This window comes from Furipterus horrens, unplaced genomic scaffold (genome assembly GCF_987537825.1).
Source record: "Furipterus horrens unplaced genomic scaffold, mFurHor1.1.pri manual_scaffold_4, whole genome shotgun sequence".
Classification (NCBI taxonomy): Eukaryota; Metazoa; Chordata; class Mammalia; order Chiroptera; family Furipteridae; genus Furipterus; species Furipterus horrens.
In genome coordinates, this window is record NW_028327174.1 from 85,911,354 (window position 1) to 85,935,467 (window position 24,114).

General features: G+C 36.7%; 1 protein-coding gene across 1 annotated transcript in view; it reads left to right on the forward strand.

The window, feature by feature from the left end:
* Nucleotides 1–3,655: 3,655 nt before the first annotated feature.
* The window catches only part of BRCA2 (BRCA2 DNA repair associated), a 73,122-nt gene continuing 52,663 nt past the window's right edge, over nucleotides 3,656–24,114 (forward strand). Inside the window, exons 1-10 of the mRNA XM_090273704.1 lie at nucleotides 3,656–3,722; nucleotides 6,296–6,538; nucleotides 11,976–12,084; nucleotides 13,723–13,772; nucleotides 13,875–13,915; nucleotides 14,121–14,232; nucleotides 14,711–14,760; nucleotides 15,021–15,132; nucleotides 15,942–17,024; nucleotides 18,735–23,645. Coding sequence (XP_090129830.1) covers nucleotides 3,656–3,722; nucleotides 6,296–6,538; nucleotides 11,976–12,084; nucleotides 13,723–13,772; nucleotides 13,875–13,915; nucleotides 14,121–14,232; nucleotides 14,711–14,760; nucleotides 15,021–15,132; nucleotides 15,942–17,024; nucleotides 18,735–23,645 — 6,778 coding nt within the window. The remainder of the gene's footprint in view (nucleotides 3,723–6,295; nucleotides 6,539–11,975; nucleotides 12,085–13,722; nucleotides 13,773–13,874; nucleotides 13,916–14,120; nucleotides 14,233–14,710; nucleotides 14,761–15,020; nucleotides 15,133–15,941; nucleotides 17,025–18,734; nucleotides 23,646–24,114) is intronic.

Consider the following 24,114-nt stretch of genomic DNA (forward strand, 5'->3'; position numbering starts at 1 on the left):
GAGGCGTAGGTGGACACACTTTGCCTCCTTGCACAACCATTGAGGATTATAACTACCTCAAAACAAAGAAAACAACCAGAACTGCCAAAAAATAGAACTGTATGGAAGCCTGACAAGCAAAGATTTAAAGGGGAAGTGTTCATCCAGATGGGAAGGAGGGGCAGAGATGGGGAGCTGGGCAGAGAGGACAGGTGTGCAGCAGCAGGAGGCAGCCAGCTGGCTGAACGAGTGGTCCCACATTATAAAAGCTGGGAGGGACACCTGGGGAGAGACCCCAGCCCCAGGCCAGACCACATAGTTCACAGTTTCCATGCCAGGAAAATAAAGCCTCATTGCTTTTGTGAAAAATAGAGGGGATTGGGACACCGGAAGAAACTACCTGTCTCTCAGGAGAGTCCACTTAGAGTGCTCCCACCATCCTAGAATGTATGCAGTCCACCCACTCTGGGAACCATCACCAGGGCAACAACTAGAGGGTCACCAGTCACATACAGGAAGCAGGAGAAGTGACTGGAAAAGGAGCATGTGCTGAGCAAGCAGCATTGTTCCCTCTCTGACACCTCCCCCACATACAGCGCCACAACGTGGTGAAACGGGTCGCCCAGCACTGATGAATACTTAAGGCTCCATCCCCTACCATGTAATAGATGCAGGAGTTCTACCTAATACACAGAGGCAAACACACAAAGGCTGTCAGGTTGAGACAGAGAAGTATGGCCCAAATGAAAGAACAGATCAAAACTCTAGAAAAAGAACTAAGCGAAAAGGAGATCACCAACCTGTCAGATGCAGCATTCAAAACACTGGAAATAAGGATGCTCAGAGAAATGATTGAAAATGGCTACAAAATAAAGAAAGAAGTGAAGGTTATACAAAGTGAAATAAAGAAAAATATACAGGGGATCGACAGTGATGGGAACGAAGCCAGGATTCAAATCAGTGATTTGGAACATAAGGAATAAAAAAATATTCAATCAGAACAGCAAGAAGAAAAAATAATTATTAAAAAGAAAACTAGGAGAGTTTAAGAAGACTCTGGGACATTTCCAAAAGTGCCAACAGCTGAATCACAGGGGTGTCAGAAGGAGAAGAGGAAGAGCAAGAAATTGAAAACTTATTTGAAAAAATAATGGAGGAAAACTTCCCAAATTTGGTGAAGGAAATAAACATACAAGTCCAGGAAGCACAGAGTCCCAAATAAGTGGGACCCAAAGAGGACCACACCAAGGCACATCATAATTAAAATGCCAAAAGCTAAAGATAAAAAGAGAATCTTAAAAGCAGCAAGAGAAGAGAGTTACCTACAAATGAGTTCCCATAAGACTATCAGCTGATTTCTCAAAAGAAACTTTTCAGGCAAGAAGGGACTGGCAAGAAGTATTCAAATTGATGAAAAGTAAGGACCTACAACCAAGAATGCGCTACCCAGCAAAGCTGTCATTTAGAATTAAAGGGCACTCTCTCGCTCTCTCTCTCTCTCTCTCTCTCTCTCTCGCGCGCGCGCGCTTGTGCTTGCGCTCGCTCTCGCTCTTGCTCTCTCGCCCCCTCCATGCGGCTTGGTGAAGGGGCCTTCTCCATGCGGAATAAAGAAGCTAAGTTCTCCATGTGGCTTGGAGAAGGGGTCTCCAGGCTGCTTTAAGAGGCTCTCGCCATGCGATTTTGAGGAGAGGAGATCCATGCGGTTTGCAGGAAGGAGGCAGTTTGCAAGGAGGCTGAGAATCCAGGCAGTTCTGCATTGAGCGCTGGAGGGCACCACAGCACAGAAAGGACCGCCCCAATCATAAGAGTGATTGGCAGCTGCTGGTAAAGCTGAACTGTGTTTGGAAAGTAGGGAAACGGTTTCTCTAACTTTTCTAAAGCTAGCCTGATTTGGTAGTGGGGAGGCAAGAATATGTGTTTATGGGTGTTTTAAAGAATGTAAGACTTAACAACAGAAATCCGCAAATAACTAAATCTATATAACTGTTAAATAAACAATTCTTTTTCTTTTCACTAAAAAAATAAATAAATAAATAAAAATAAAAATAGAATTAAAGGGCAGATCAAGTGCTTCCCAGACAAGGTAAAGCTAAAGGAGTTCATCATCATCAAGCCATTATTACATGAAATGTTAAAGGGACTTAAGAAAAAGAAGATCAAAACTATGAACATTAAAATGACAACATACAACTATCAACAACTAAATCTAAAAAATAAAAACAAAACAAAAACAAACTAAGCAAACAACCAGAACAGGAACAGAATCATAGGTATGAGGATCATTTGGAGGATTATCAGCTAGGAGAGGGTACGGGGAGAATGGGGGAAATAGTGCAGGGATCAAGAAGCATAACTGGCAGGAACAAAATACACAGGGGGATGTTAAGAATTAGTATACGAAAGGGTGAAGCCAAAGAACTTACATGCATGACCCATGGACATAAACTAAGGGTACGGGGAATGCTGGAGGGAAGAGGGGTACCAGGTGGAGGGGTGAAAAGGGGAGAAAAAAATAGGGCAACTGTAGTAGCATAATCAAATAGAACTAAAATAAAAGTTAAACGAAAAAAAAGAATGTCACAGGACTAGAGCGGAAGTCCCCTGGCTTCACATGTCAGCCAATCCGCTCCACAGGGAGCAAGGGCTAGAAATGCGTCATCCTCCACCAAAGGCTCTCGCTTGGTTTCAAAGGTTGGTGACTCCAGGACTGAACAGATACCTCTCAGACAACAGGCCGCACACGACCAGCGAACTGGAGACTAGCGAAGGGGCGGAGTCACGGAGCGTACACAGGGCGACTCCCTCAGGGCTCCTTGAGAAGCCACCGCCTCTTAGTTACAGAAAGATAGCTGTGCAGTCCAACCAGTCCTGGTGCTTGCAAGCCGACCTGGGCGGGCGCACACTGCGTGCGGCGTCGTGTCGTCAGCACGTGACGTGTGGGGGTGCGGTTTTGGCGCGAGCGTACGAAAGACGTCGTCGCGAAGCGGCTGCGCAAGTTGCGTCAAGGCGAAGAGTCGCCAGCGGAAGATTTTGCGGGGTCCGAAAAGCGGCGTCTGTGGAAGCTGTGGTAGGTCGCTACCTGCCTCGCGCGGATGGGGACGATGTACCGGCCCTGCGGGTGGGGGCTCAGCTCCTCTCCGGGGACTCTTGGGCCCCGCCACCCGCTCGGGATTGGGCTCCCTGTTGTCGCTAGTGTTCGGGTCTGCAACATCCTTGCACACGATAGTTACTTTTCTGAGCTCTTGTGTCGTGGACAAGATTTCCTGCTTCCGACACTGTGTCCGCCCCACTTCAGCCCAGGTGGTACCTGTGGGACCGAGACGTCGTCATTTGAATTGGCTTTTACCTCTAATGGGAGCCCTTGCCACTCGTAACTGGTTAACGTTATTAAAATTAATGTCAAAAATGCTGTTCGTGAGTCGCACTTCCCACATTTCCAATGCTCGATGTGGCTGGTGGCCACTGTGTTGGGCAGCACTGGTACGCAATCCACCGCTTCGAGTTCCGTTGTTGTCCCAGAAGATGGGACCAAGATCAGTCATCAGTGTCGCTTTCAGCAACTGTATACCCTCTTCTGCTTCTGCCTCGCTGTCACTTAAGGACGGCACCCCATGAAGTGTGTTCTGTTCTCTTGCAGACTCATTTTCCAAGTGTCGGAGTAATATTGTAGAGAAAAATGCCTATTGGATGCAAAGAGAGGCCAACTTTTTTTGAAATTTTTAAGATGCGATGCAGCCAAGCAGGTACTGACAGATTTTATGTAAATTGATCAGTTACAGTGAACAGATGTTTTCAGAAAATTAAGTAAATACACGTGCTTGCTGGAAGGAATCCAGTACTTCACGTTTTTGTTTACACTATAAACTGTTCTTTATGGAGTCATAAATTCAGTTAAGAGAATGAACATTTACATTTACCAAATGATAAGAAACTATAGAACTTCTGGTGGATAAAGAGGAGACTGGCCCCTTAATTAGCAGTAGGAAGAAGAGTTTCTAAAGCACAAAAATTCCAGCAAATGAGAATAATTGGCAATGTTACTTTGTAGCAGAAGTTGTCAGGTTTTTTCGTCTCAGTACTCCTTACACTTAAAAATAATCGAGGCTTCAAAGAGCTTTTCTTTATGTAGGCCGCCATATTAGAAATTAAAACTAAAAACTTTAAAAAAATTAATTCACTTAAAAATAAACTGCATATTAATATGAATAACATTTTTATGAAAACTACGTATATTTTTTTTTAAAAAAGAGCATTGTTTTATATTTTTGCCATTCTCTTTAATATATGGCTTAATCAAAGATGGCTAGCCTGTTGCCATATGTTGCTTTGGTAGAAGACCCAGCCTCACACAGCAATGTAGTTGGGTAAAAAAGGAGTGTGTTGTTTTTTTTTAAGGATATTTTATTGGTTATATTGTTACAATAGTTCCAATTTTTTTCTCAAAAAAGGGGTGTTTTAATAGTCTTCGGTTGATTGTGGGTATTTTTCTTCTATACTGCACCAAAACTTAAGCAATAGTTTCTGAAAAGTTGCAATGTGGAATCTGAAATCATGTCATGAGCTGTTCATACTTTTGTTACATTAAACTCTGTTAGTCTTTTTTGCACTTTGAAAGAATCTTTTATCTATATTGTAACATTATGCACAGATTAGGAAAGTACCTGTGTTCTGAATTACAGATATTCCATATATTGACACATTGCAATGAACAATATTAAAAAGATCATTTGTTGGTTCACTGATGTCATCAGAAAAGTCTTTTAAGATTGGGAGGATGTCAAGCTGACAGAACCTGGTAAAGTTTAAGAAAATTCCAATTTTCATTTGAAAGCTCACATTGTATTATTGGCTGTTGTTTTCCCTCAGTGACAAGCTCACTTCATTCATTTTCAAAAAAATGTCTCTCAAATCTCTCAACTGAGAATGACTTGGTTTATCAATCATTCTTTCTAGTCAGGATGGCTTTCTATGAAAAAAGTGCTAATTCAGCTCACAACTCATGAGAGCTTTTCTAGACAACTTTTGTACTAAAATATCCAGAAATTCTAATGCATACTTCTCATTTTGTCACAGAATTTTAAAAATAGATTTTTTTTTAATATTAATATTGGGCTTTAATATAACTAATTTTTACTTCATTAAGGACATTGATTTTATTTTTTTGTTTTATTGATTCCAGAGTGAGGAGAAGGGGGGGAGAAAGAAACATTGATGTGAGCGACATAAATCAGTTGCCTCTTGCATGCCTCCCTGACAGGATGGAATCTGCAACCCAGACATGCAACTCTGACCACGAATTGAAACAGTGACTCTGGTTCACAGGCCAATGCTCAAACCAATTGAGCCACACCAGCCAGGGCATTCATTAAGGACATTTTAAAAACTGGCTTTTTGTTTTTGTTTTTTTACGAATACATGGTGATGAAGAATATAGTGATTACTAGTACAGTTTGTTTCCATTGCCTTAACTCACGCAAAGGTGTCATCAGTTTTACTCACCAATGGTGCAATGTCAACATCGTGAAAAACAAATGATACTTTTATTATTATGAAAATAGTTTTGACCTTATGGACTTCTTAAAAAGGTCTTGGGGACCTCCCCCCCAAATTGGTCAACAGTCCACACTTTTAGAACCACTGCTTTCTAAAAGTGGATCGATCAAAATAGAAGTTTTGTTATCTCTCTTTAACAAAGAATCATTTTATTCCTTTTTGTTTGTGAGGCAACACATTCCTTAGATTCATCACATCCATTTATATAGTCTCTATAAACATTTGCATTTTGTCTGTGGAATGCATTCTTACTATGGTTTTGTTTCTGAATCATGAATATCAGCTAAGGAAAACTTTAGCTCTGGCCAGTGGCTCAGTTGGTTGGAGTGCCATCCCATACACCAAAAGGCTGAGTGTTTGAATCCTGGTCAGAGCACATGTCTATGTTTTAGATTCAATCCCTGGTCAGTCGGACCATGTACAAGAGGCTACCAATCAATGTTTCTCTCTCTCTCTCTTCCCACCCCCTTCCTCTCTCTCTAAAAATCAATAAAAACATATCCCTGGGTGAGGATTTAAAAAAAGATAAAACTTTAGAAGAACTAACATAGTTAAGAGCTATCTCCTTGTAACTTGTAAACTTCTTATACCTTACTACAGGTTCATAAGAGAACAGACAAGTGATCCTATTTAATTAATATGCTCTAACAAAAGTCATCCACAGACCAAATCTCAAGCATCCTTTTCTTTATAATGATCTTTACTGGCTCACGAATTTTTGTCTTTGATTAAAACCAAGATAAGATTTTTATTTTTATTATAGATTTAGGACCAATAAGCATTAATTGGTTTGAAGAACTTTCTTCAGAAGCTCCACCATATAATTTTGAAACCGAAGAAGAATCTGAATATAAAATCAGCAGTTATGAACCAAACCTACTTAAAACACCACAATTGAAATCTTTTCAATTGGCTTCAACGCCAGTAATATTCAAAGAGCAAGGTCTGACTCTGCCGTTCTGCCAATCTCCTTTAAAAGAATTGGATAAGGACAGATTAAATTTAGGTAAGTAATATGGTGTAGACCAGGGAAGAATATGAAGCAGGAATTCAGAAAAACCTGTATTAAGAATTCCTACTCTGTCATTAACTATTATGTTGTTCAAATCAACCTCTCTGGCTTCACTTTCCCCATCTAAAAAATGGAAATGATAAAAATAATATTTGATAAATTTGAATTAAATAAAATAGTATAAGTACTTAATAAATGTTCCTTTTCCTACCTCCTTTGATTAATATATCCTTCCTACTGAGATTTGCTAAGTTATATCTTTCCTATACAAAAAATAAATAAAACCATCCTAGGACTTTATATTAATTACACAAAATTATATTTCTGCAGGCTGTCACAGAGGACAAGGGGTTATTTTTACCAAATCTCCTGATTTGATAGCAGTTTCCCTGGCCTATGTGCCAAATATTTCCAATCAATCAAATATCGGTCACTCATTACCTGGTTGATTTAAGTAACATTCTCTCCCTTTCTTTGGAGTATTATTCGCTAGTAAGGGGAATTAAAGTACACAGATGAATTATAGTCTAAGGTTGAGTGTGGTACATGGCAAAAGAAGTACAAAACATACAATGAGAATTGAGAAGAAAGAGCATATTGGGGGAATTGGGAAATGATACATTTGAATTAAATCTTAAAGGGCAGGTAAGATTCAGAAACTTGAAAATGGAACAGAGTGATAGTATTCTAAGGAGAGGAAAAACAGGAAGAATATGCAGTTTGATAAGAGAATAGCAAGTAAATTAAATCATCTACAGTGTCGATCTGACAGGCACCAATAACAACCTAAGGCTAAAAAGAGAAGATTAGAGGCAGGCATCACCAGGCTAAGGAAAGTGAATTTATTTGATAGGTTGTCAGGAAGAAAAATCACACAAATTTGATCATGCTACTACTACCTGTTTCAAACCTTTTTTCCCTCATGATAAAATTCAGACTCCTCAATGTGATTATAAGGTCCTTATAAAATGGCCTTTGACCTCCAGGAAGTCAGTCTTGTATGAGAGATAATACCTAAATAGTATACTGGTGTGGTACCTGTTACAACAGCAGCTTGTACACAGTACTGTGTTGTCAGCAAAATGAAGGGAGCAGCCATAGGTCTTAATGTGGTCATGGAAAGCTCTAAACCAATTGATAGTGAATCTACTAAAAATTGAACGATACACCTAGAGCCAGTGGTTTATTCTCTAAATTGAATCTGCTAGAATTGGTTTATCCTTAACCAGGGAAGGATGGGGTTAAATTAATACAGCCATTTGACTCACTGCAGAGGACCTAATATTTTTAAGGTTATAGTACATAATAATTCAGTTGACTGTAGTCTCAAGACATTTTGCTTTTAAGTTTACTTTAAATGCAGTATTGAAATGTAAGACTCAAGCTGTTTTTTAATCTACTTTGTTCTAACTCTAATGAATTATTTTTAAAAAAGAACTATCCCTTAAGTTCCATAAGAAACTTTATTTCTCAGAAGCCCATCCTTTCACATAAAATACAAGTTTGTCTTGCCATTACTCAGCTTATTTATTAGATTTTCAGTTTATTTGGGAAATGCTTATTTTGGTATGCATTTGTTTTTGCCTGGTTCACTTAAAAATTTGTATTCTTTACAGTTGGGTTTCTTTATATTGATTAGCCAATACTGATGCTTTATTGTTAACTGTAAGTCCTTTGTTTATATGTATTAAGATTTCTTTGACAGGTCTGTGGATTTTGACAAGTGTATGTCATGTATACACCATTACAGTATCATACAGAGACTTCCCTGAAAATCCCCTGTGCTCCAGTTCACCACCACCACCCTCCCTCAAGCCCCCAGAACCCCTGGCAACCACTCATCATTTTACTGTCTATGGTTTTGCCTTTTTCAGAATGCCATATGTAGTTGGAGTCATACAGTATGTATTGTAGCCTTTTCAGATTGGCTTCTTTCACTTAGCCAAGTGAAAGATAAGATTTCACAGATAAGATTTATCTATGTCTTAATGGCCTAATAGCTATAAACATTCTTGTGCAAGTTTTTTGTGTAGACCGAAGTTTTCAAGTCATTTGGGTATTTACCAAGACACACAATTTGCTGGATCCTATATTAGAATTATATTTAGTTTTGTAAGAAACTGCAAACTTTTCCAAAGTGACAGTACCATTTTGCATTTCCATCAGCTATGAATGAGAGTTTTTCTCGCTCCATATCCTCACTAGCTTTTAGTGTTATCTGTGCTTTTTATTTTCATTCTAATAGGTGTGTAGTGGTATCTCATTGTTTGGTTTATTTTTAAGTCCTTTTTTTTTAATTAGGATCTTTTAAAAGTGAACAGGGAAAAGATGAAATTTCAAAACACAGGTTTAGCTACATTTTAACATCTAAAAGTTTCATAACAGAAGGAGATTGGATATTTTGTTAAAGTGGTTTTTTTAACTTACATGTACATTTGGCTTATTAGTGATGATGTCTATTCCCTGTTTCTTGAGAATTGAGAATATAATACAATGTTTTGTGTATGCTACTACAAATAGTTTACAGTTTGTTCTTCGCTTGATTTATTAACATTGGTGGCTCATCTTCCCCGAAGCTTCTCTAAGTTAGAGATTGTAGGATCAGATAAAGCAACTATTTTTTTTTTTTTTTTTTTTAAGATTTAATGTGTTTTATTGATTAAAATATTACATTTGTGCCACTTTCCCTTCCCTCTGCTCCCCTCCACCCGGTGGCCCCCTCCCTCCAGTTGTCCCCCCCTTTTAGATTATGTCCATTAGTTGTGCTTACAGTTCCTCCCAACCTCTCTCCGTCTATTCCATTCCCTCCTACCTTGATCCCCAATTCCTATATCATCTCCCTCCCTCTCCCCACTCCCCCTCCCTGTTGACCTCCCCCCACTATGTTTCCCTTACCCACAGTTCCTTTTCCACTCTCGTTGCCTGTTTCGTTTGCCTTTGTTTCATCTCCCTAGCTTCTGTTTTTTAAACCAGTCCCTTTAACTTCTCATATAACAGTGGTTTGGATCTAATGAACTCTTTCAGTTTTATTTTGTCCTGGAAACACTTTCTCTGTCCTTCTATTCTGAATGACAATTTCGCTGGATAGAGTATTCGTGGTTGTAGGTTTTGGATTTTCATTACTTTGAATATTTCTTGCCAGTTCCTTCTTGCCTGTAGGGTTTCCCTTGAGAAGTCAGCTGATAGTCTAATTGGGACCCCTTTGTACATAATTCTTTTCTTCTCTCTTGCTGCTTTTAAGATTCTCTCTTTATCTTTAATTTTTGACATTTTGATTATAATGTGTCTTGGGGTGGTTCTCCCTGGGTCCAGTCTCTTGGGAACTCTCCTTGCTTCTTGGACCTGCAAGTCTATTCCCTTCCCCAAGTCTGGGAAGTTCTCCTTTATTATATTTTCACTCAATTTTTCAAGTTCTAGTTCATCTTCCTCATTCTCTGGCAAACCAATGATTCTTATGTTGGGCCTTTTATAGCTGTCCCAGAGGTTTCTGATCCTCTCATTGTTGCTTGCCATTTCCTCTCGCTGCATTGGTTGACTGCTTGTTCCTTCTCCATATTCCAGTTTGTTGAAATGGACTCTGGATTCCTCACCATCTGTCTCATATGTGGTTTTGTTCCTTTCGTTATGAAAGTTTTTCGCTTCTTTCATATCTTTTTCCTGCTCTTTTGTGAATTCTGTAAGCCACCTGATAACAATGGCCCAGAACTGAGCCTCTGACAGGTTTCTTATCTGTTCATCTGTCAGGTTCTCTATCTGCTGTCTGGTGAGCTGCACCACCGGGATCTCTATATTTGTCTGCCACATTTTGACAGATGCGTTTTGTTTTCCTGGGCTGGCTGTCGGGGGCAGGGGGCAGTGCCTGCGTACGCGTCACAAATCAGCGACCGGCAGGCGCGCGACCTATTTCGCAGCCCTGTGGTGCTTTCTGTGGGGGCGGGGGTCCAAGATGGATTCACACAGTTATTCAGCTAGGAGACCGGGATCCGTCCTCCCGCCCCCCTGGGCCTCACTGTTCAAGGCGATGCTGCGGCTGCTCCCCAGCGCCGGAGTCGGAGTCGGCACGCCAGGGGCTTGATTGGAGTCGCGCACGCCAGGGGCTTGATTCGCCGCCCCGCCCCGCCGCTCCGCAAACAGCTTTGCCTTCTTTAACTCTTACCTGCCCAAATGGCACCGCTGGTTTATAACTTCATATGTTGGGCTTCCGTGTAGCTTTATTTTCTGGAATTTCTAGTTATCCTTTGTTTTGAAGTAGTTGTATTCCACTATAGTTGTAGAGGGAGACCTAGCGTGTCCGTCTAAGCCTCCATCTTGGCCGGAAGTCCAAGCAACTATTTTTAAAAGCAATTTTTAAGAGTAATAATAAGTGCTCTGAGTGCCCAATTTGTGATACAAAAAATAGGAATGTTGAAAAACTGTAGGTTGGGTTTGATAAAATTACATACAACTTTGGAAACCCTGTCTTAGCATTATTGTCTGAGAAAGAAGGTGTATTAAACAGGAATGGAAGTATTATGTGTTGCTATCTACAACCCACTTTTCTAAGCCTTGCTAATTTATTCAGCTAATATTTGTGGAGTGACTATAATATCAGAAATTATTGTGTTTGCTAAAGATTTAATGATAAGTCTGACAGAAGAAACAGGAACAGTGTGTGATAAACTCTGCAGGAACATAGAAGAGGGGCATGCACTTAGTCTCAGATTAGGGACCACTAAAGTTTTCTGGAAGAGGTAGTTTCAAAATGGGAGCCTGAAAGAGGATATTCCAGGTTGAGAGAAGTAAAGAGAGAAAGAAACAGTTTGTACAGAGGCCTATACTGAGAGAGACCATTCTTGTAGGATAAACAAGTGGTTGGATACGGCTGAAGAGAGTATGAAAAAATGTCATCATAGAAATTAAGACATCAGATTATGAAGGCCTTGTTACCAGGGAGTTTTATTATGGAGTTTGAACTTGATCTTGAGAACAAGCTCTTGAAAGGTTTTCAGCAGAAAAGTAATATGGTCAGATTAGGTACCTTGGTGGGTTTTCAGTAAATGTCTTTTCCTTTACCCTTATCCTCCATGACACCGTAGTACCATGTGTGACTTAATAGTAGGACATAATCACATTCCACTTTGTCTTCCACTTGGTGCACATTTCAAAAAAATTTTCACTACTATATCTGAACTCCTTGAGGTTAAAGCTGTATCTTGATTGCATTATCCAAAGTGCCTTATGTGGTTTATATACTTATAATATGGTTGTTGAAATGGAGGCAGGCATCCCTTTTTGCAAGGAATTGGCAAACTGAGTAGCCAATTCAGACTGAACTCCCCCTACATTCTGCTTTCCCAGTGTAGATGAGACTTTTTGTTTTTAAATACTTCAGGAAATGAAAATTCACAATACAGTGCATATATATCCTCACTGAATTATTGTACTCTTTCAGGAGAGCATGTTACCAATAGTAAGCATAAAAGTTGTTGCACAATGAAGGCTAAAATGGATCAAGCGAATGATGTTATCTGCTCACCTCTAAATTCTTGTCTTAGAGAAAGGTATGATGAAGCTATTATATTAAAATACTTAAATGAAACATTTTTCTGCATACATTTGTTTTATAGAAATGCATCTAATTTTCACGCTAATATTCTGGCTGAGAGCCTGAAAGAGGGTCTTACATTGGGTTGGCAAAAAAGTTCATTGATTTTTTTCTGTACAATGGCTCTAGTAGTGCTTAGTTGTCTTTTTGAAACAACTTTCTGTTAGATTGTATTATGACAACTGACATATCAGTGTGCATTTTTTAAAAAAGCATATCCCCCTTGGCTGGTGTGGCTCAATGAATTGAGTGCCAGCCTGTGAACCAAAAGGTTGCCAGCTTGATTCCCAGTCAGGGCACATGCCTGGGTTTTAGGCTAGGTCCCCAATTGGGGGCATGCAAGAGGCAACCTCACATTGATGTTTTTCTCCCTCTCTCCCTTCCTTCCCCTCTCTCCAAAGATAAATAAAATGTTTTTAAAAAATTAAAATTGGTGAATTTTTGTGCAGCTTTTTAATTTAAAGGTGGAAGAAAATACGCAACATTTTTGGCATATTATGCTTTATTATTTCAAGAAAGGTAAAAATGCAACTGAAACACAAAAAAAGGTTTGTGCAGTGTATGGAGAAGGTACTGTGACTGATAGAACGTGTCAAAAGTGGTTTGTGAAGTTTTTTAATGCTATTGACATTTTGGCCAAATAATTCTTTGCTGTGGGGCTGTCTTATGCATTGGAATATGTTTAGCAGCGCCCCTGGCCTCTACCCATAGAAGCCAATAGTGGGAGATAGCCAACATACTCAAAATATCCAGATCAGTAAAGTGCTTGGTGAAGATGAAAAATGTGTCTTTATTTTACGGAAAAAAACTAAATGGACTTTTAGGCCAACCGAATATTTTTAAATAAGCTCCTATTAGGTTGAGTTCTTTACTGCATTAATTTCTACATTAGAAACATTTACTTTGTTTTTCTTACAATGTTGAATTCACTGGTTTTTCTATATATTCTATGAAGTTTTTAACAAAGATACTACTGATAAAATGCCTTTGAAATATCAGTTCAAAATAAATTATTTGTGTATTTTGAGTCACTGGAGAGAGAATATGATGCTATTATAGATTCACTTTACATAATTGTTAAATTCAAAATATGTAATTACTGCCCTGACTGGTGTGGCTCAGTGGATTGGGTGTCGTCCCGCAACCCAAAAGGTAACTGGTTTGATTCCCGGTCAGGGTGCATGCCTGGGTTGCCAGCTGGATCCCTGGTTGGGGACATGTGAGAGGCAACTGATCAGTGTTTCTCTCGCATATATGATTCTCTCCCTTCCCCTTATCTAAAAGTAAGATCTTTAAAAACACACACACACACACACACACACACACATATATATATATATAAAAATCCTAGCAGCTGAAATTTACATGTGCTTATACATTATTCTCAGTGTACATGTGGAACTTAACTTAGTGGTTATTTAATTCTTCATAAAATATTTACTTTTAAAAAAATAATACAAAAATATTACAAAGTAGTATCATTCTAATAATTTATATGCTTGAGGGTTCTTTTTTTCAATAAGATTAGTTAATGTTATTTGCCATATCTGTTATCTCTTGAATAATCTGAGTTATTTGCTTTGTTTTGTTTTAGTTCTGGTGTTCTGCAATGTACACATGTAACACCACAAAGAGAAAAGTCAGGTATGATTAAAAACAAGGCTTTTTTTATTTTATTTTATTTTTTAATATTCTAAATTTTAACAAAAATAAAATTTAGTAATTTTTTTTTTGTTTTACCCCCAGTGGTATGTGGAAGTTTATTTCATACACCAAAGCTTACAAAGGTAAATATTCTGCCTAGTTTATTTTTGTTATGTATTAATTGAGAATTTGACAAGTGTCATACCTTTGCCCTGAGATTTACAGATACGTACCTATGATCTCACATAGGAATTCAGTAAATGATAAATGAAAAAAATAAGTAAAAAATATTTAAAAATATATTCATCAGTGTCTTTTAATGAAATATTTTATCTTCTTTATTTCCAGGGTCAGACACGGAAACATATTTCTGAAAGTCTAGGAGCTGAGGTGGATCCTGATATGTCTTGGTCAAGTTCATTAGCCACACCACCAACCCTTAACGCTACTGTGCTCATAGGTAATAACTATCATATGTTTTTTCTTAGAAGGTAAATGATGTTGATAAATATCATCTCTAATACTTTCTGTTAAGAAAATATGAAAAGATAAGTAAATAGTAATTATATTAGATAATCCTGTCTTTGATAAGCATATTAGTTCAAAATAGTTTTATTCTGTTTAGAGCAGACTGGTATAAATTTGAAGCACATTGGGTAGTATTCTATAGTAGTCAGGTTAATTTATATGCAAACCAGGATTTTTTTTTTTCCTAGCAAAAATGCATTTCATTTTGATTCCTCTTTTAGTTGAAAAAATAACTTTGGTCTGTTGTTGCTCAGATGCAATGATACAGGTAAATGCATGTTGAAAATTAAAGAGTGTTTAACATGTGATATGCCTTTAGACTATATTATTATCTAAATAAATGCTAACATCTACAAGCGTTAGCTTTCAAGTTTTGACCCAATTGAATTTTTTTTTTTTTTTTTTTACAGTCAGAGATGAAGAAGCACCTCCAGCTATATTTCCTAGTGATACTACTGCTGTACGTAAAAAGGACAGATTGATTATGCTGTTACAGTTGCTTATAATTTTAGGATGCCTTGAAAAATTATTTATCTTGCATTTTTTATTCCTTAATTGATGATTTATCTAAGCCTTTGAGAAAGTCTCTAAACCTGTTTCTATATGTGATTTTCCTTGGCTTCCTATGAGAAACTGCTGTGTCTCTGTTTAATAATAAGTTGAGTATTTATGAATAATGAGAGTTTTTATATTAATAATTTTAAAATATAACTTTTGTAGATTTTGGAAAGCTGTTTTTCTGACCATGATGAAAGTCTGAAGAAAAATGATAGTAGTATTCCTTCCAGGCCAGACAATGAAATAAAAAATCAAACACATGCTAAAAGTCATGGTAAGTCTTTATGTTTATCTGAATGACCTTTTACCTGACATCATTTAAATATTGCTCCTCTTAAAGAGAAAACACATTGTTTCTCCTCTCTTGACGACTAAAGGTATTAAGGGTAGAAACTGACTTGACCTAAATGAAAATGTTAAAGCATCATGCTGAGATAAGATTATTCAAGATACTATTGTGACACAAAAACAAAACGAAACCCATTACTCAAAACTTAGAGAGATGAAGAATAATACTTACAATTAACAAAATGTGAAGACCTTATTTTCTAAATAGAGAATAAATATGGTTGCAGAAAGGCCAAAAATTGCCTAATCATGTCATTGAAATATTTCATTTTTCTTAGTGTGTGTATGTCTGTATAAATGTGTAGGATTGGATATCTGTGAGGGTGTATGTGCGCATATATGCGTATGAAATCATATTTTACTCTCAGTTGTTGTAGAGCCACAAAATTAATTTGGACCATCTCTTGATAAATCTTTGAATATTAAACTGTGTATATATAGTGAGATTGGGTGAATCTTAATTGTGTAAAGCTGGTAAAGAGAGGTTGTTGGTGATTGGAGTGTTAATAAAAGGCTTTGAGTACATTGGAATCAGTCTTTATCAAAACAGGAGAAAGGTGGGTGTCTCCCCCTGCGCCCCCCAAAAATAGCCAGTACTCAAGATAACCCTTTAAAGGTTCAATTTTCTGTTATTTAGCACATGCTATTTCTATGAAAAAGGTTGTGAGAATCATATAAATTATATGGTTGTATTATAAAATGTTATTAATATTCTTCTGTTTTAAATTTTAACAGAATTGGAGAATTCATTTGGTAAAGTAAGTAGCTGCAACGACCGTTTTGGAAAGTCAGTGCCAAATGTCTTAGAAGATGAAGTACACGAAAAGGTTGGAGATATTTCTGAAGAAGACAGTTTTTCATTATGTGTTTCTAAATATAAAAAAAGAAATACACACAAAAAAAAACCCGGCAAGACTAGGAAAAATATTTTTAATGAAACAAAAGCCTGCGAATGTGAAGAAAGTAAACATCCATTTTTATCTGAAATGGAACCAAATGGCAGTAATCCATTAGATTCAGAAATAACAGGTCAGAAGCCCTTTGGGAATAGAAGTGACAGAATCTCGGAGAATTCTGTACAGTCTCCAGCCTTTGAATGGTCTCAGCTAACCCTCTTGGGTCTAAATGGAACCCAGATGGGGAAAATACCGCTACTGCATGTTTCTTCTTGTGACCGAAATAATTCTGGAAAAAACCTCATAGGCACAGAGAAAGAATGTACCAACTTTATTAATTTAGAAGATTCTTTGCCACATATTTCAAGTGTACTAAAGACAGAGAAGATATTAAAGGAGAAAACAGTGGTGAATAAGAGAGATGAAGGGCAGTGTCTTGAACCACATGAAGAGTACCCTCTTGTGGTAAACCACGCAGTGTCTGAAAATTTTCTAGTAGCTTCTCCTCGTCAGGGTATCAAAAAGTCTCTATTCAGAATAAGAGAATCGCCTGAGGAGACACCCAGTCCAGCTTTTTCAAATAATATGACTGATCCAAACTTGAAAGAACATGAAGCTTCTGAAAGTGGATTAGAAATATGTACTGTTTTCTCCCAGGAAGATAGTTCTTTAGGTACAAGTTCAGTTGATAATGGAAGCTGGCCAGTCACTATCAAACATAGTTCTGTAGCTTTGAAGAATACAGGTTTAATATCCACTTTGAGAAAGAGAACTAAAAAGTTTATTTATGCTGTAAATGATGAAACATCCTATCAGAGATTTAAAATGCAGAAAGATCAAGAATCAGAGCTAAGCAACTATTCTACGCAATTTGAAGCAAACACCTTTGAAGCACCATTTACAGTTACAAATGCTGATGCAGGTACCTTTTTGTGTGTGTGTAAATGGTACATATAGTTATATGGATGGTGACAGGTTCCCTTATTTGAATATGTAAATCTCTTTACTCTTTTTAAAAAGCATACTGCCTCCTATATAGTTTTTCAGTTTTTTTTAATCTCTACACTTGACCCTTGAACAACACAAAGGTTGGGGTACCAGTCTCCATGCAATTGGAGAGTCGCGTATAACTTTTGACTTCCCCAAAACTCATTCATTCTTTGGTATTCACAGGGGGCTACTTCCAGGATACCAAAATCCTCAGATGCTCAAGTCCCTTATATAAAATGGTATAGAACAATGCATGCAGTTAGCCCTCTGCATCCACAGATTCCCAAACACAGATGGAAAATACTGTTTTCCATTCGTGATTTGTTCTGTCTGCAGATACAATACCTGGATAGGGAGGACCCATGTTGTTTATTGAAAACTCCACATGTAAGTGGACCTGCTCAGTTCAAACCCATGTTGTTCAAAGGTCAACTGTATTCATTATCAGGCAGTGTCAACATGTTATTGTTTAGGCCTTTGATTACCAGTGTTCAAAACCATTTCATCAAACTTGCTGGATCAGTTTGCATGGTATGTGTATATTCATCATCACACTTGAGGTATAGCATGTGATATATAAACATCAAGAGATTGGCTACATAATTCCTGGTTTTTTTCCAGTATTATATGCAAATCGGACAATTCTGTAAATATGTTTGTTGTGCAACTTACTATGTATTTTTACTAAAGCAAGTAAAAAAATAGGAAAAAAGCTAATGATTTCTAGCTAAGTTTAGTGTAAGCCAGTCCTAAAATAAAGCAGTGATTTTTTTGTTGTTGTTACATAATTTTCTTAAATATTTAGAGATTACTGAGAGTTAATACTATATCTCTGTGGATCCAGAGTGTGTACAGTGAAACTTGTTTTTTATTTCAGCAACAATTCATTTAATCAGTAGTTAAACTGTTTAAAAGGTGATTAAGTTCCCTATAAGATTTTAGTGGGTTGAAATATCTCACAGATAATAGTTTTGATAGAACTGGAGTACAGAGGAACTGTTTGAGATTTGGGTTAATTTTCAGAAAAAATAGTACTTAATGTTGTTAAATAAAACAGCTTATTTGTAGTAGTGGTCACTGATGAAAGAAAATGAGATTAATAATTCTGACTTGTTAATAGGAAATTCAGAGAGCCTTTAAAATTAACCGAACAGTCTAACTCATTTGTCTTTATAATTGAGATTACATCATCTTTAGGCCCATAATAAGTAGAAATTGATTTTAAAAAGTTTACTGTGTGTTTTTTCAATATGAAAGACTGAAATAACTGAAAGAAAGTTATTTTCCTAATGCCTTTCCTTTGCCTTGTTTTCCATCTTCTGTTACACTGATAATAACAATGAAATTTTTTATAGTTTTATTTTCCAACAAAATTACTTTGAATTTTACACTTGATAGCTACCTACTTTTTGGAACTATGTATGAATTTTGACTGGCTTGATACATACCACAAAAAAATATTAGGTCCTATTTATCTTTAGTTGGAAAATGCGATAACTTCAAAATAGAGAATAGTTATAATTCTTTGTTTTAAACCTGACATACCTTGCTCTTCATGTAATTCTTGTTTTAGATACTACCTTTTTAACTTTGTAGAAAACATGGTACTTTAATCGTATTTTGTCACTTTGTCTCTTTATAGGTTTATTGCATTCTTTGAAAAAAAACTGTTTACAAAATGATTCTGAAGAACCAACTCTGTCTTTAACCAATTCTTTTGGGATAATTCTGAGAAAATGTTCCAATAATGAAAGCAGTTCTAACAATAAAATATCTCAGGATGTTGATTATAAAGAAGCAAAAATTTACGAAGAAAAACTGCAATTATTTATTACCACAGAAACTGATTATCTGTCATGTTTGCAGGAGAAATATTGTGAAGAAGATCCAGAACACCAAAGAGTTTCAGATATAAAACAAAAAGTCTTGCCTGCAGTATCTCACCCTACAGTGCCACATTCAGAAATGAAATATAGTGGTACTCACTTTCAATCACAAGAAGGCATTTTGTATAACCTTGATAATACCAGCATTTTAACTCTTGACTCCAAGGATCCTCCATCAAACCCAGTTGTGATTTCTAGAAGAAAAGAATCATGTAATATGTCAGAGAAAGCAAAATGTAAGAATTGTAAAGCTGGTTTTGATTTAACCAAAAATATTCCAATGGAAGAGAATCAAGAAATATGCATTTTAAGTGAAAATTTGAAAAAAGCTGAGCTATTGTTACCTGAAAAATACATAACAGCATCACCTTCTATGAAGGTACAATTCAACCAAAATACAAATATCACAGTAACCCAAAAAGATGAAGAAAAGACAACTTTAATTTCAGAAACAACTGTCAATTCAAACTCTGAAGAACTTTTCCAAGACAATGAGAAAGATTTTGTCTTTGAAATAACTAATGAATGGAATAGTCCTGTTTTAGAAACTATTGGGGAACTTCAAGAGGCAGACCTCAGTTGTGTCAGAGAACCTGTTCTCCAGAACTCTACCATGGTAGTAGATACAGGCACAGATGATGAACAAGCAGCCACAGTGTCAATTACAAAAAATTTTGATTCATCAAATATAGTCCATGATCTTACAGAGAAGAACAGGAAGAATGAAACACAGCAAATGACTCTAGGTAAAGATTCAAAGTCAGACATGTCCTTGAATATAGATAAGAAATCAAACCAAAATGATTACATGGACAAATGGGCAGAACTCTTGGATCCCATTTCAAATCCCAGTTTTGGAAATGGCTTCAGAACAGCTTCTAATAAAGAGATAAAACTCTCTGAACACAACATTAAGAAAAGTAAAGTGTTCTTCAAAGACATTGAAGAACGTTTTTCTACTAACTTAGCTTGTGTTGACATTGTAAATGCCTCATCATTAGAAGATGAGAAGAAACTAAGCAAACCTCATGTACTTGACTCACAGTTAACTGGTACTATATCTGGGTGTGTGCAGAGTAGTACATTTGCTTCTGATAGTGAAAATAGCCACACAGCTCTTCCAACTTCATCTTTGAAACAAGATTTTAATTCAGACCATAACTTAACATCTAGCCAAAAGGCAGAAGTTACAGAACTTTCTACTATATTGGAAGAATCAGGAAGTCAGTTTGAATTTACACAGTTTAGAAAACCAAGCCACATGATACAGAATAAACCACTTGAAATGCCTGAAAATCATATGCCTGTCTTGCATACCACTACTGAGGAATGGAAAGATGTTGATTTTTGTCTCATATCTAATCCTGTATTCATCACTCAGATGGATAGCAGCAGGAAGTTTGAAGATAAGCAAAAGTTGGCTTGCTCCTTGAAAACTAACTGTAACAAAAGTGCTTCTGGGTATTTATCAGATACAAATGAAATTAAGTTCAGAGGCTTTTATTCTGCTCATGGCACAAAACTGAATGTTTCTAGTGAGGCACTCCAAAAAGCTGTGAGACTGTTCAGTGACATTGAGAATATTAGCGAGGAAACTTCTACACAAGTAGATCCAAGAAGTTTCTCTTCCAGTCAATGTAATGATTCAGTTTCAATGTTTAAGATAGAAAATTATAACAATGGTAAAAATTTTAATGAAAAAAATAAGTGCCAACTAATACAACAAAATAATATTGAGGTGCCTGCTGGCGTTTTTGTTGAAGAAAATACTGAGGATCCGAAGAAATACACAGGAAATGAAAATAACAAATGTACTGGTGCCAGTAGAAATAATTGTAACTTAGGAGAATCTGATGGCAATGATTCAAGTAAAAATGATGCAGTTTGTGTTCATAGAGATGAAAATGGCTTGCCATGTGTTGATGAGCACAACATAAATGTAAAATCATCTGGTCAGTTTATAAAGGGGGAAAACACTCAAGTCAAAGAAGGTGTATCAGATTTAACTTGTTTGGAGGTTGTGAGAGCTGAAGAAGCATTTCATGTTCATATGTCAAATGAACAATTAACTGCTAGTAAGATATGGCAAAACATAAAAGATTTTGACTTTTTTGATACATCCTTTCAGACTGCAAGTGGGAAAAATATCAGAGTGTCCAAAGATTCATTAAGTAAAACTATAAATTTGTTTGACCAAAAATGTGCAGAAGAATCGAATAACTTTTCAGATGCCTTGAATTCTGAATTACTTTCTAGAATAAATGTCAACAAAAGAGATATTTCAAGTTATGAGGAAACGGATATGGTTAAAATCAAAACATTGAAAGAACACAACTCAGCTGGTATTGAAAATCAGTTACTGACACTCCAAGCAGGACTAGAATATGAAACTGAAAAGATCAAAGAATCTACCATGTTGGGTTTTCATACAGCAAGTGGTAAAAAGGTAAAAATTGCAAAGGAATCTCTGGACAAAGTGAGAAATCTTTTTGATGAAAAAAAGCAAGAAAGAAATAGTGAAACCGCTAATTTTAGCTTCCGAGAAGCAAAGATGCTAAGGGATAGAGAGAAATGTAAAGAAGGGCTTGAATTAACATGTGAGACCTTTGATATAACAACTGACCCAAAGTATGAAGAAATGCAGAATTCTCCAAAGGAAAAAAAACTTGTTCCTAATGAGTTTCCCATGCTCTCCAGGGCCTTAAGTGATAATTTATACAGACAAACTGAGAATTTCAAAATATCAGATAGCATCCCTCTGAAAATTGGAAACCTAGAAAAAGAAATAGCAAAAAGTCCTACAACTTGTTACACACATCAGTCCACTTGCTTAGCCATTGAAAATTCGGCTGTACCGTTTTACACAGGACATGGTAGAAAACTTACTTTGAGTCAGGCTTCATCACTTGAAGCAAAAAAATGGCTTAGAGAAGAAAAATTAGATGATCAACCAGAAAAAATAAATGCTTTCAAGATTATATGTTTAAAAGACTCTCCTGATGATTGTGTAGAAAATCCTTCATGTGGAAATCACTCAAACAGTATCATAACTGAAAATGACAAAAATCATCTCTATGAAAAACAAGATTCAACTTATTTAAGTAACAGCATGTCTAACAGCTATTCAGGCCACTCTGATTTTTGCCATCCTAATGAGATATATAATAAATCAAAATCTCTCTCAAAAAATAAAATGTACAATTCTATTATTGAGCCAATTGTAAAGAATTCCAAAGACGGAAAGAACACTAGTTCTTCTGAATTAATATCCACCATAAGAGAAGCAAACATACACTTACAAACTGTAAATGAAGGTATTTGTGTTCAGAAATTTGTGACTAACTCTTCACCATACAAAAATAAAAACACAGCCATGGAAGTGGCCATGTCTAATTCAAATAACTTTGAGATAGGGCCTCCTACATTCAGTACAGCAAGTGGTCAAACGGTCTTTATTTCACGTGGAACAAAAAGAGAGAGGTTTGCAGACAGCTGCACTGAGGTCATTAGGAAAAACACTGAGAGTAAATCAGGCACTGACCACACAAAAATTGTGGCAGGTTATCGTGAGGTGGTGGATGATTCAAAGGATTTCATTTTTCCTGACTCTCTGGATAGTGAAGAGCATAGCATGCCTTCATGTAAGATTTTTGCTAACATTAGGAGTGAACAAATTCTACAGCATTGCCAAGGTATGTCTGGATCAGTTTCTAAAATGTTACCTTCTCAAGTTAATTTGAAAGCTTCTGATACATGTAAATTTAATACAGTCTCCTCTAATGCTTGTGGGATTTTTAGCACAGCAAGTGGGAAATGTGTACAAGTTTCGGATGCTGTCTTACAGAAGACCAGACGGGTCTTATCTAAGCTAGAAGAGAGTGCCGAGCAGCTTTTTTCCCAAGTATCATTTGAACCTAATGAAGAACATTCAGACAAGTTCACAAGAAAAGATACCATGATACATACCCCCCAAAACTTACTATCATCTGCTTTCTCTGGATTTAGTACAGCAAGTGGAAAATATGTTCCAGTTTCTGAAAGTGCTTTAAACAAAGTTAAGGGGATGTTAGAGGACTTCGATTCACTCAGAACTGAATGTGGTCATTGGCAATCACCTACATCTAGGCAAGATGTGTCAAAACAACTTCCTCTCTCCTGTATTGATAAGAGAACCCCAGAACACTTTGCAAATTGCAAAGTGGAAAAAGCCTGCAGTAAATTATCAAATAACTGTAACATTGGAAGTGGTTCTTCAGAAAATACTCACTCTTTTGAAGCTTCTCCAAGACTATCTCAGTTTAAGGAGGATGAAGAACCCTTGGTTTTAGAAAGCAAAGAATCACTTGTTGAGAACAACAGTCATGTACTGGGAATAGAACAAGTATTACCTAAAAATATAAAAATGGAAATTGGGAAACCTAAAACTTTTTCTAATCATCCTGTGATAACAAATACAGAAATTTGTTCTACTTACTCCAAAGATCCAGAAAATTATTGTGAAACAGAAGCAGTGGAGATTGCCAAAGCTTTTATGGAAGACAGTGAGCTGACAGATTCTGAACTGCTAAGTCATCCCAAACACTTTCTTCTCACCTGCCAAAACAAGGAAATGGCTTTGTTAAATTCAAGAATTGGAAAAAGAAGAGGAGATGCACTTGTCTTAATTGGTAAGTGTCTGTTTTTTTTCCTTTTTGTCTGCCAGTCATTTTTTAAATTAAGTCCTTAATAATTCTGGCGTGCTAGCTTGTATCAATTAGGGTTATATACTAAGCATGTTTTTCCAGATTTTTATGTGTAGTTTGGGGGAATGTGAGACTTCACTCTTGATATCTCTTGAGTCTATGTACCAAGAAGTCATGTTTTGAGATTCTACATGTATTTTTAGAGATTATTAATATAGTTATAATTGAGAAATTACCGTAAAAAGGTTTAATTTCTCTAGAATTGAAACTTTTCACATTATAACAGCTTGCATAATACAACTTTTTAACTTCTTATATATGTAAATATGGATAGCAGAAATTCAGACTCTGGCTGTCATTAACTTAAGATTGGTTTGCAGGCTCATCCTCCTGGGTGTGTCATGGTGCCCCATGCCAGAGCATGCTGTGGCCTCAAACCTCTGCCTGGACTCTG